We start from the raw sequence: 13,534 nt of genomic DNA on the forward strand, positions 1-13,534 counted from the left end.
GAGGCGCATCTCCCTGATGGGCAGCCATAAATTGTGGCTTGATTGACACGACTCGATATGCTAGTCCCAAAATAAGCGCCCAATTGCATGCACTCAGTGTTATGATAGATGAATGCTCGGGTCCGAAACTTGCAGGAGACTGATTCCCAGACATTGCATATATTATACATAAATAGTAGATGATAGATATAGCTATGCATATAGTTAGGCATATGAATGTAGAGATACGTACCTAGTTTTATATATAGACGTAGCTCTAATGAATAGGCTTAGGATTCTCATTCTTCTTCTTGAATTCGAACACTCTCAGTAGATTCGTAATATTTCAACTGAACATGTTAATATTAAATTCACGTTTAAATATTTATAATTCTAACTACTTCAGCCATTTGAAAGATAATGTCCTGATTATTTATAACCGCGTATCTTTGGCAGATAATCTCAAAATTCTCGACATTTGCATGTCTCGGATAGTAAATTCCAGTATATTTCCAGAGCTTGTAAATGCAACAAGTTCTTGGAAAGTTACAGAATAGATATTGTGTGAGTCGCCAGCTTCGAATCTTATAGAAAATCTACAACAAAAATTAAAATTGGATTTCAATCAGAAGTCACAATTTAAATTACTTCCAAACACTGTCACAAGAAAAACGAAATGCTAAAAAAACAATACAAATACTAATGTTTTAGTTGTTTACATGTCGCTTTCATTAGGTAGGCCTTGGACGTAACCGCACAGCATGGATATGCGTTACGATAGGGGCCAATTTCCGACTGTGTTTACTCGCGAATCTCGGCACCAGCATCAACACGAATACCATGAGACGGCAGCGTCCAGCCAACCAGCAGATCGACAGGCAGAGGTTACATCTACCGGGCATGTCTGTCACAGCCATGAAGGACATGGTGGATCTATGGTCTTCCATTTTAGCAACAGGGAAACCATTCTTTTCGAATTCTGGACGACCAACTCTACGACGTCGATTGTGCTCTCCTGCCTAATCGTTTTCATAATGGCCATTGGCTACGAGGCACTCAAATGTTACCGCGAGTGGTTAAAAAAATGTAATAAAAAAAGAAAAGATGGAGGCTGTGATCGAAACAACGCAGGACAGATAACGCCTATGCAGCTGCCGTCACCATCGACATTGATCGATGCATTTTCTATACCGCTGTCGGTTGTAGCACCAGTGGCAACAGGAGCTGTGGCAATAGCGGGAGCGAGTCCGAATCCAAACCCGAATCCGAATCCAAATAGGAATACGAATACGCTACCTCGCCTGATGACACGTGTGCCCTGGTTAGCGCCCATTCACTGGTATCAGACACTGTTGCATATGCTTCAGGTAACCATCTCGTTTTTGCTGATGCTTATCTTTATGACATTCAACGTTTGGCTTTGCATAGCCGTTGTCCTGGGCGCCGGAGTTGGATATTTCTTATTTTTTGCGCAGAGCGAAAATGTGTCCGACCACTGCAATTGAGGTATTCCACGTCATTCAAATATCCAATGCCTCCCTATGCTACACTGTCTCCACTGTTGTCTATATGCTTTTGTGCTAATGTATTTTTCTAATTAAACCAAGTTATAAAAATATCATAACAAAAGTGACTACCAGCCGCCCGGCCTAATTGTTCATGTTTATGGCTCGTAAAACAATGACTGCAGCTACCGAATAACCGACGAGAGGCACAAACAACTGCGAGTTCGCCCAATAACAATGGAAGAAACAGGGCTAACCTCGTGGCCAGCTGGGCGTATACGTAATCTACACCAAATAAAAACGGCAGACAAAGCTCTTCCTTTTATCCTTCTAATTACATAAGTAGAGCTCGAGCAGCATCTGCTCTGCTGCGCCATTGGGGCTGTAGTGTATGTCGAATTCGTTCAATTTAAACGCACATTATCTTTCTTTTAGCGTAGCTATCTTTAGCTTTATGGCCGTTTTACGAGGCCTCGCCTTCGCCCCCGCGCTTTATATATGTACATACAATCTATATATATATTTACATTTATATAGATATATATATTCACCTGCTCAGTTTTTATTTCTGTTTGTGTCTGACGTTTTCATAATGCCCGCAATTATGAGGGAGATAAACCTTGGGCCAGGTTTACTTGCGCGCAGCCAGTGGCCATTTATCGGCGCTTGCCAACATTCAATTAATATTTTAATAAGCTGCCTTTATGCCATTTGCCAAGCGGATAACGCAATTTGGCTTTAATACGCCACGCTGCACCTGAAAGCATGAAGCGCAGCCGCAGCGCAGCGCAAACCGAACCGAACTCAATTCAGCTTTAATAATTTACACACATGTATACAAGAGTATTAATTTCTGTGCATGTGTGTGTGTGTGTGTGTATAGAGGGCGTATAACTTGACCCATGGGTCAAGCCGTGCAGCAGCGGAAGCGGAAATGCGTTCATGCATGCCAATTTGACCCGTCATCGAGTCCTGGCTGGCATCCATCAGACATCACCCTTTCATTGAGTCTGATTAATGAGCATGCACGTACGTAGCTTCATAAGGCGATTATGAGCTATTGCGCTAATGAATTATAGCTGTTTAGTGATTGCGTGCCATGCCTTTGTCCTGCATGCAACTGTATCCGCAGCTCACGCATGTGACTCTGTGATTCAATTTAATATTGAATGGGCTTCAGCTTGTGCTTAGCGAGCTAGACCAGAGCCAGAGCTAGATCGTTTTATGTAGAGTAAATACCTTTTTAATTTCGATACGTATTGTCTTAATTTAAAAAGTTTGCTGAACTACACATCTCTGAACTGAGCGGGCATATACGTGAAATATCTTTCATTGGGCGAGTTATTTTGATGGGCCCCCATGGCGCAGTAGAATATACGGCCAATTTCCAGAAAGGACAAAAAGAATTGCTTCGAATATTGACTCCAGTATTTTCTCAGTATCTTGCGATTCGCATTGTGGAGAGGAAAGGACGTGGTTTTACTGTTGTGCCACAATATCTCCGGACGCTTCTTCCGCACAAAGTTACGGTTCAGCATGAAGATTACATTATTCATAACAGCTTCGGCTGCATTGTATTTGTGCCTGTGTTCCGATTGGGAGTAACGTTTGCCATAGCGTGCTCGGATCCATTCAAGTAGCATCGGTACGAGATGCACTTCAGGCAGGGTGGGCAAGACGAAGCGTTGATCACGGGCCACGCGGTCCAGCCCCATGCGCAGCAGATTTCTCATCAGATCCAGATCATCAGCATCGTAATAATCATAGCCCAGATCAATCCGTGTATGCGAATCGCCTTTAAGAGACTCCCAGCGCGCCTTCTGATACTGCTTATCGAAGAGCTCAATACCCTCTCTGAAAATGCGCTTGGCTGAGCGATCCACCAGTGTGTCTATTGACTCACAATTATTATCATCATCTTCCCTGAGCGACTTGATCAGCGCTAACCTTATCTTCTGCTGCTCCTCCTTCTCTTCGTTCTTGTAGGAATCGAATACCTTGGGATAGTTGAACTTGTGGAACAAAGCATTCGTGCCCAGCTCAAAGTAATCGCTGCTACAGGAACACCGACATTGACAGGTTTCCTGGGTATGAACCTTCTTCCTCTCAATGCCAGTTTTACTCTGTGGCTTCGATGATAGTCGTGGCCCAAGTTGCAATTCCAGTATGTCCCCTGACTCAATAGCGCTGGAACGGTTAGGCACAGGATATGAATTTTTCTTTATAGGAGTGTTGTCCACGACGGTGGGTGGGATGCATTTATCGGGTAAGTGCAGGCCTAAACGGGAATCAATAATGCGGCACACGATGTCATCTTGCAACCTGTCAACGTCGTCCTTCTTAAGGTAAACGAAACCCGGATCACATGGATCCAACATTAAGCGTTTCCTGGTGGAGGATATGCGCTCTTTCTGAGTTAGCTTACGAAACTCCGCCCGATAGCGATCCGTCAGGCGATCCAGGTCTTCCAGAACGCGCCGGCGATTCTTCTCTCGCCGCTTGTCCACATTCATGAGTTGCTTGCTACGTTCTGCTTTCATCTTTGCCAGTTTTACATTCAGCGATTCCTCCGTTTTACTGATGAGCATGTGGTGCGTGCAGAGGGACGTCAGATCAGTCATATGACTTTTGTCTGATTGCAGCGTAGACAGAATATTTGCAATCTGAGTGTTTAGCACAGATCTGGCAATCCGTTCTGTTTGATGGAAGTCGTATTTGCCAAACCAACGGGACTTGATCGAATTACGCGTTAAATGTGATTCTATGGTGGGCAACGAAAGTGGCTGCTTCGGACGGTAGGCAAAATGGCACCGCGGTCGAGGAGTGGGAAATAAGACCTTCTGAAAATAAGGCGAGCTGTCGTCCTTTATTGTTGACTGGCACTGAGCTATTTTTTTAGCCAAATCCTTCATGTGCTTCAGTTGCTTGGCCTTATAACGACGCTCCTTGAAGTGTTCCTGCTTCAGTTGATGAGCCACCGACTTATGCGGCAGCGGCAGCACACGTTCCAGTTCAAGCAACGTCGGAAAAAGATCTAGCCAGAAGATGGAGGACATGATTATTCGCTCGTTAAGCTCGTAGATGGCCTCATGATTCGACGTCTTGTAATACATTTCCTTGAGGAACCACAGAAAGGCCACATCGTTGCCGCGGCTCATATCTAACAGGCGCTTCAGTCCGCTCGATGATGGTCGCGGGATAATGCCTAAGTCGACCAGCATTTGACGTGACCGATGTGTGCTGCCCTGTAAAATGTCATCCCCCAAGGCACGCCTGAAGCCACGCAGAGCTGACATTTGGACATCGGAGAGGCCACAATACCACAATGGCTCCAGATACTTTTTCATTACATCGTCTCCGATCTGACTTCGGATGACCTGATGCATGTGCAGGACTTGCTGACTCATTTGGCGACTGTATGTGAACCGCATTTTGCTAAGACACGAAAATTAAATTTAAATCAACAAATTACTTAAGTCTTTAACGAAATCAAATTCGAATCACAGAAATTTCAAGTCACAATTGATTTGAATGAAATAACATGATTATTATTGATAATGGAATGCTCATTGAAATAATCATAGAAGAGATTAAATGTTAAATACGAATGGTCCTTCTCTCAGTTATCTCTCTCCCGCTCTCCTCTCTTTTTCTCTGTCATACAAATAGGACCGAATCGAATATAGTTTTAGGTAATTTTAAGAGTTGTCTAATTGACCGCAGTTGCCTACATTTAAGACCGCACTTCTTATCCAGACCAAGTCAAGCCACAAATATTTCTAGATAAAAGCTTTATGATCAGCATCCCCCACATGGTGTGTGTATGTGTGGGTGTGTGGATGCGTGTGTTTTCCTTGAGTGTTTGTGACAATTTGCTGGTCCTTTGCAGCCCGCAGAAGTACATCATTAATTTATTAGCAAACCAAATAGGCGGCTACAATCAGGACTCAGACTCAGCATTTTGTTGGCAGGACACGCAGGCCGCACGTGTCGCCCCCGATGTGTGAGCGTGTGTTTGTTGCTTTGTTTTGTCAGCGAATGCCTGCGGCTATTTCTAGACTTCATGTGACTTGACTCGCAGCTCTTTGGACCAACGAACGCGTAAGTTTACAATTAGCTTGGCTTAAAGCGTGCCCCGTTTTCTGGCCAATAATTTATGACTTTCTTCATTCGACTGTCAATTAAATTCTTTGGAAAATCACGGCTTTGCCATTCGCTGACATCACGGGAAGGCTCGAATGATTTATGCGCCGACTGGTTGACACTTTATGGTCAAAATATACAAACATATATGTATGTATGTATATGGGTCTTTCCCCTCTGTTTGTCTGTCTTCGTCTGTGTGCGTGAAGTGCTTTTGCTAGTTTCCTTTTTGCTATCACTTTCTGCCTACGACACGTGGCCAACGCCTGCAGAGCTGCTTATGTTAATGACCCGTACCCGAGCCTCGTGGCTCATGCCCTTGCCCGACCCGCATCCGAATCCGGACCCGGCTTAGAGTCCTCTGCCAATGGGACAATTGGCATGTGTTTCAGCCCATTTTCATGAGTTCTGCTTTTGCATGTGACATGGAGCCGGGTGTTAGATCTTAATAATAGATACGCCCACTCGCATTGTCAGGTAAACTTTATCTCAGTGTCCATATATCAAGGAAATTCAAGTGGAACACAGACCATAATGGACGGCACGCCCGAGGCACGTTTAATGTTTTTTGCGCTCTATGTTCCTTAAAGTTTTCGCAGCTTATTCATACGAGTTGTGGCTACAGGGCCCAGTTCAATGCCGAATATATAACCGCAATTTTTACGTCAGCTTATCGGTTATTAATGTCATTCCATAAAAACGAAAATTCAAAAAAAAAAAGATCATCCTGTTTTTTGTTTTTGTGTAACGAATTGTGGTTGGCAATAAAACCAGGCCACAGGCTTGCAGATAACTGTATACACTATAATATTTATATGTGTCTATTCATCTATTTATATATTTATCTAAGAGTCTTATGTAATATAATCGATTATCCGGTGTTAAGTTCACATTTCAAAGCTCTCATATTTTTTGCATTTTCAAGACATTTTAAGAGTTTACTCTTACTACCTTTTTTCATTTATATATTATTTTATTTGAAATATTTTAGCTTTCAATACTTACTGTCACCTTTCATATCTTTCAATAGAAAACACAATTGGGCTGCTGCCAATTCGCATTTGAGCGCTTCACACTAAGCAGTTTATGACTTAAGCTCATTTCACTGCTGCCAACTTTCAAAATGAACTGTAAAAACGTTTCCACTGTGCCGTAAATTTGGGAAATACTCTTAAAATAAAGTGAAACAAGCTTTGGACCATAACCATTTTTTGCGCAATTTTAATTAAAAATACCAGCGGTAAAAAGTGTTTGGAAAAGAACATCATATCATACATCGTATTAATGCCTGACCGCACAGCCAAATGAGATGGGGCTGCAAAGGACAGCAATGGAAATGAAAATACGGCCAGAGGAGTGCGTGAAGTGACATACGGGTTGACTGAGACGAGTGACACAGATAAATGGGCAGAGTGACACGCCGTTTGACGGATGGACTGTCAGACAGACTGATATAATAACTGCCTCACTCTCTAATTGGCTGGCCGAGCGACTGCGCGAGTGACTGGTTTATAGACGAATTGACAACTTGATCAGCTGACAAATTTACAAACTGATAGTTGGAGAAAGTAGCAGACTGATTGATTGTCAGACTGAATAATTTACATATTGATGGAGTGACTGACTGACATACTATTAGACTGATGGACTGGTGTATTGATAGACTGACAGTATAATAGACAGATAGATTGATTGACTGATAGATCGATAGACTGATATACTTATAGATGATATACTAATAGATTGAGAGACTAACAGACTGACTGATGGACAATAAACTGATAGATCGATTGTCTGATAGGTTGATAGACTGATTGGCTGATAGATCGATAACTACTTGACAGATTGGAAGACAGACAGATAGACTGATAGATTGATAGTATAATAGACTAATAGACTGATAGATAATGATCTGATAGATCGATAAACTGCTTGACTTGTAGACTGATAGATTGATAGACGCATAGATGATAGATAGTAGACAGATAGATTCATTGACTGAAAGACTGATAGACTGACAGATTGATAGCCTGATATACTGATAGATAATTGACCGATAGACTAAAAGACTGACAGACTGATATATACATAGACTGATAGATAGATAGAGAATACAAGACTGTTAGATTGATAGACTGACAGACTGATTAACTTCCAAGTCAAGTTATTCTCCTTGTGTCTCACGCTTTCTTACCAAACTTCTAAAACAAACTATATTTTTGTTGTTGGTTAGCTAAAGGTTTCCTTTCTGGGCACTTGCGCTCGAACGCCTTCGTTTGTAGTTCTTAATGATGCGCGCTCCACTGATTCGGCAACACTTGCAGCATTGGCAGCCAGGCGCTATAGCTGCTACACAGTTTGGTTGATAGTCAAGCCGCAGAGGCTGACAGACTGGATTTGCATGAACTTTGGGGCGGCTGATACTGCCGCAAGGTTGACTTAAGTCAAGGCAGCGAGCTTTGTGGCCATTTGCCGAGATTATAAAATATAAATATCTATAAGCACTTAGCGCTACTGCCAGTGTCTGGCCAAGAGTTGAGCCAGCAACAGTTGCTTGACAATTCGCAATCATTTTTCGAGCACACGCACCAAGCACCACGCACACCAATACTAAAAGTAAAATCATGTTTCCATTTCGAGAAACACGTTCCATATTGTTTCGCTGCATCTTTCGCTCGTACCTTTACCCCTTGGCGCAATTTAACGAGCTTCTAACTTTATGTTTGCTTGTCATGTACACATTTTGTTTTTATTGGAGGCCCAACCAACGTCCCACTGCTCCGCCGAGTAGCCTGTTTAAGTGAAACATTTTTAAAGTCAACTCGAAGGCGTGCGTGGGCCACACAGACACGCGCCTCATTCAACAGTTTTCGGTTAATGTTAATGCAAAAAGCAAAAAATATACGAAAGCATCGAGCTGAGATGTTTGCTTGACTTTGAGACATTTAAATACTCTTTTCAAGTGCGTTTAGAAACCTATGAGACAAAGCCTACTGAACAAAATATATATTTATATTTTTTTAAATAAATGTTTTCTGGATGAATTTAAAAACGTTTTGCAGTCTTGATGAATTCAATTAAAAATAAGTTTGATTACATTGCAATATCTATATGAGATGATTATTGTTCCAGCCACCATCTGGCGCCATCAAGTGGTCTACGGAAGATTATTGGGGAATTTGCAATTTCACCATGGGAAGCCTTTACTAAAGACATAAGTTCTTACATAAGAATTTGAAGGAAATGTATCTTAATCAGCTGAGTGTATCACAAGATGTTGTAATTTCAGCATCTACTCATTAGATCCACAATAAATATCTCTCACCTGTGCTAAGATACTCAGAGCAGTACAACATAGATCCCTGCAGCTCACCTATTTCTATTCAGCATTAGCTGTTGTTGCTCACTCAGCTGAGTTCAGTATATCTATACTATACAGTAACTATATGAATACATATATGAATAAATAGACAGAATTATATATATAAATGTGTATTATATCTAGCTATCTTCTAAACTTCATCAACACACTGAAGTTGAATCAAACTCAAAATGTTTAGCATACGAAACATTTATGGATAAATATTTTTCAAATAACAAAATTTTCTAGTGTCACAAGTCTCATAACATATTAATAGGACCCTTTCCGCCTCTGTGGCAAAAAGAAAAAACTCAAATACAAATGCGAAAAGGACTGACATGTGCTCGGAGTTTGCCATTTGTCGTTGTTGTTGTTTGGTCGCTTGTACGAGGGCTGACTGTGCCTTGGGCAAATGCAAAAACCAAAGCATGAGTAAACTTTTTAGCTCGGCTTCCTCTGTTGACTGAACGCCATTTGTTTATAAATTTAATTTGTCTTAGGCAAAACGTCTGTCGACTTGTCTTTGGCTTTCCTTTTTTTATTTCTTCTCCACGTCTTTTCTCACTGTTCTCTCGACTTTTTTACAAATTATATATTCAGCATTTTTAGTTAATCCGTCAGGTCTGGCGGCAGTCGTCAGATAATCTAAGAACTTAAGCCAAGGCTGCGCAGAGTTTTTGATAAGCCGCCATTAGAGCCTTAAGCCCTCGCGAATGTTCCAGCTCTAAAATATGAACTTAAAGCCAGGCAAGCCAAATATGCTGGAAATAATCTCACTTTTTGCAAACTAACAAATTGCGGCCATGTTTTCATATCGCAAACGCCAAACAATAATTTGATATATGTATGTAAATGCTTACAAGTGAACTTGGCTATGCATGAGACGCACTTACTTATGTGCTTTGTTGTACGTGTGTGTGTGGGTGTGTGAATACAATGTATAAGTATATAAAAGTTGCTTACCTTCTCGTTCCTCTTCTCTCTGTCCATTGAACTAGAATGTGTGGGTTTTGTGACTTGCTATTTTATGCGTTATTGAATTTCACTTAACATCAACGGCGCCCAACACATGTGTGTGCGTGAGTGTGTTTGACTGTGTGTGTGTTTGTTTTTCTTCCCATACTTAAGTGCCCAGCACTGTAAAATGCCACTTGAGTTAAGCTCAGAGCTTTGGCTGTATTGTGTCTTAGTTTATTTTTCTCGTGCAGACGACTTTATCTTGTTGCCACTTTGCATACCCTGTAATTGATGGACTATCATTAAATTTAGCAAATACTTAACTACTTCTACTGCTACAGGTAATATTGATATATAGTTTGCAATTCTTATAGCATACTTTTCGGCAAATCTGTGCAAAGGCATTTCTAGGGTAGCTTTAGGTAGTTGCTGGCTTAAGTGTTTGTGTTAAGCTTTTCACGCAAAAAATTATAAGCAAATATTTTTGCATGTGCTGGGAGCAAACGCAAAAGAAAAAAGCAAATGCTGCAAAAGAGCAAAAATATGAATTCATTTTAAGGCATTGACTCTTGAATACTTAAGTCAAAGTGTGTAATGCGTTTAAGAAAGTAAATTCTTGACAATATAAGAAATTACTCAAGTTCTAGAAGCAATTGGTCGGACAACTTTGGACACTACTTTGAGACTAGCTAACTCGACTAGAAGCAAGTCTTATTATTGATTGCATATGATGGCAACTAATTCGTTTTTGAGAACTATTTCCGTTGCGCAGCAAGCCAATTTATTAGCTCAGCCAGGAGTTGTTGACTTTGATATATCAAAACACTTTGCAAACTTTTGGCAGCGAATTGACAGAAAAGTTTTGCGTTCAAACCAGCAGATGCTACAGCAACAGTAAAAGCAACAACAACTTGTGCCCCTAGAAATTTTACTTGCATCGGAACACACCTTTGCCTGGCCCCAAGTCCTGCCCCTGAACCCACTTGCACGCTGTACACAGCGCGAAAGCGAGCTACAACTACAAGTCGCAGTTGCAGCACTAATACCAACAGCGACAACGACAACGACATCGACAACTGGGCAACAACTTGCATCAACTCGCAGCAATTACAAAAAGCATACGCAATGTTGGCCCGCATTGGCAGCGGCTGCTAACTGACGCTGTCTAACCAAAGGGCAACAATTGCCAAACTAACTGTCTCTCACCTTGTCTACATGCACACTACACACACTCCACACACGCACACACCACACACACATGGGGTGTGCGCCAAAAATTATGCCACAAACACTGCCAACAGCGACACGAGCTGCGCACTAACTGAAATTAAACATGAAAAATGCAGCAGCTGGCAGCAGTTGCAGCTGCTGTAGTTGTTGCTGTTGCCATGTCAGCTGTACACTGCCAATTGGCAACACACTACGGCAATGGCAGCTGCAACTGGCCAACAACTAAACATGCGAACGGGGCGCACTCGGCGGCGCAGGTGAATTTTTGAAATATGCAACGAGCCAAATTTGAAATGCAAACAAAGCTGAAAAATTCCACACGCTTCGCTATAGACAAGCCATAGCAATGCGCCAGTAGGCGTGGCCGTGCCATGTGTTCCAGGATGCAGCAACTAGCCGTACTTTTGGAGCTGTGCCTAAAAAAGCGAGAAAAGCCCATGAATTGAAAGCCGACTTCAAACAGAATTTAATGGCAGAGAAATCTTGAATGTCAATCAGATTTAATTTTTATAAGGTATAAAGTAAAAGGTATAAAGTAAAAGGTACAAGGTACAAGGTATAAGGTATAAGGTATAAGGTATAAGGTATAAGGTATAAGGTATAAGGTATAAGGTATAAGGTATAAGGTATAAGGTATAAGGTATAAGGTATAAGGTATAAAGTATAAGGTATAAGGTATAAGGTATAAGGTATAAGGTATAAGGTATAAGGTATAAGGTATAAGGTATAAGGTATAAGGTATAAGGTATAAGGTATAAGGTATAAGGTATAAGGTATAAGGTATAAGGTATAAGGTATAAGGTATAAGGTATAAAGTATAAGGTATAAGGTATAAGGTATAAGGTATAAGGTATAAGGTATAAGGTATAAGGTATAAGGTATAAGGTATAAGGTATAAGGTATAAGGTATAAGGTATAAGGTATAAGGTATAAGGTATAAGGTATAAGGTATAAGGTATAAGGTATAAGGTATAAGGTATAAGGTATAAGGTATAAGGTATAAGGTATAAGGTATAAGGTATAAGGTATAAGGTATAAGGTATAAGGTATAAGGTATAAGGTATAAGGTATAAGGTATAAGGTATAAGGTATAAGGTATAAGGTACAAGGTATAAGGTATAAGGTATAAGGTATAAGGTATAAGGTATAAGGTATAAGGTATAAGGTATAAGGTATAAGGTATAAGGTATAAGGTATAAAGTATAAGGTATAAGGTATAAGGTATAAGGTATAAGGTATAAGGTATAAGGTATAAGGTATAAGGTATAAGGTATAAGGTATAAGGTATAAGGTATAAGGTATAAGGTATAAGGTATAAGGTATAAGGTACAAGGTATAAGGTATAAGGTATAAGGTATAAGGTATAAGGTATAAGGTATAAGTTATAAGGTATAAGGTATAAGGTATAAGGTATAAGGTATAAGGTATAAGGTATAAGGTATAAGGTATAAGGTATAAGGTATAAGGTATAAGGTATAAGGTATAAGGTATAAGGTATAAGGTATAAGGTATAAGATATAAGGTATAAGGTATAAGGTATAAGGTATAAGGTACAAGGTATAAGGTATAAGGTATAAGGTATAAGGTATAAGGTATAAGGTATAAGGTATAAGGTATAAGGTATAAGGATACCTTATACACCTTATATATAAGTAATAGGTATAAAGTACAAGGTATAAGACATAAGCCTTAATGCTTAAGGAATGCCTTAGATTTACATTTTATTTTTTTAAATTTTGTTTTTCATTTGAATTTATTCATTGTGCAATTTGCATCGAAAACGAGTTTCGGAACTGGAAGAATAAATAAAATTCATTTTTATGGAGGAAGTCAGAAAAGGTGCAAGAGAAGCGCAGCGCAATATTAAAGTTAGTCAACGTAGCGTTCAAGGATTTCGGACACAATGGCTGCAGCTGGCAGCAGGTGTACGAGTACTAGATACGACTAACTCCTTCAATTCAATGTCTGTGTGCTGATGCGCACGTAATTGCCACCAAATGCACATTAATGCGCTTTCTATGCATTCTGAGCGAGCGAGTGTGTGTGTGAGTGTGTGTGTCTGGGCAGTTTTGGCAGCTTTTGTTACATTTCCGCTGACCACGTTGTTGTATTTGACTCGCTTAATCCGGCCAACTGTGCAGATGCCACTGTTGTCCAGGAATTATCATTGTAAATTGCTGAAAGTTAGATAACCTCCGTGGAAGGACCATTCAAAGTGGCTCATTAGTGGCGTCGAGTGGGTCAAGTGGTGCACTTAATTAACTCTAAGGGATTGTTATGGTAGCTGCAAATAGATTACTTGTTGGGGAATTGCATTTAGCTATAAAGTTGTGTGAAAACATTTACAAATGGGAGTGTT

The 13,534-nt window shown here is 40.5% G+C and overlaps 2 protein-coding genes across 3 annotated transcripts; one reads left to right on the forward strand and one right to left on the reverse strand.

The window, feature by feature from the left end:
- Positions 1–345: 345 nt before the first annotated feature.
- LOC111597843 (probable low affinity copper uptake protein 2) lies at positions 346–1,674 on the forward strand. 2 transcript variants are annotated; one of them, XM_023312750.2, is made up of 2 exons: positions 346–543; positions 719–1,674. In XM_023312750.2, exon 2 carries the CDS (start codon positions 741–743, stop codon positions 1,482–1,484), a length of 744 nt encoding a protein of 247 aa, XP_023168518.1. In that variant the 5' UTR covers positions 346–543; positions 719–740; the 3' UTR covers positions 1,485–1,674. The 2 variants fall into 2 exon arrangements, with proteins under 2 accessions (XP_023168518.1, XP_023168517.1); XM_023312749.2 differs by having other exon boundaries at positions 347–543; positions 715–1,674.
- Positions 1,675–2,343: 669 nt separating this feature from the next.
- On the reverse strand, positions 2,344–5,003 carry LOC111597823. The gene has a single exon (XM_023312711.2). The coding sequence runs from the start codon at positions 4,913–4,915 to the stop codon at positions 2,771–2,773; it is 2,145 nt and encodes a 714-aa protein (XP_023168479.2). The 5' UTR covers positions 4,916–5,003; the 3' UTR covers positions 2,344–2,770.
- Between the last annotated feature and the right edge of the window lie 8,531 nt (positions 5,004–13,534).

This window comes from Drosophila hydei, unplaced genomic scaffold, assembly GCF_003285905.1.
Source record: "Drosophila hydei strain 15085-1641.00,03,60 unplaced genomic scaffold, DhydRS2 tig00008119-arrow-pilon, whole genome shotgun sequence".
Lineage (NCBI taxonomy): Eukaryota > Metazoa > Arthropoda > Insecta > Diptera > Drosophilidae > Drosophila > Drosophila hydei.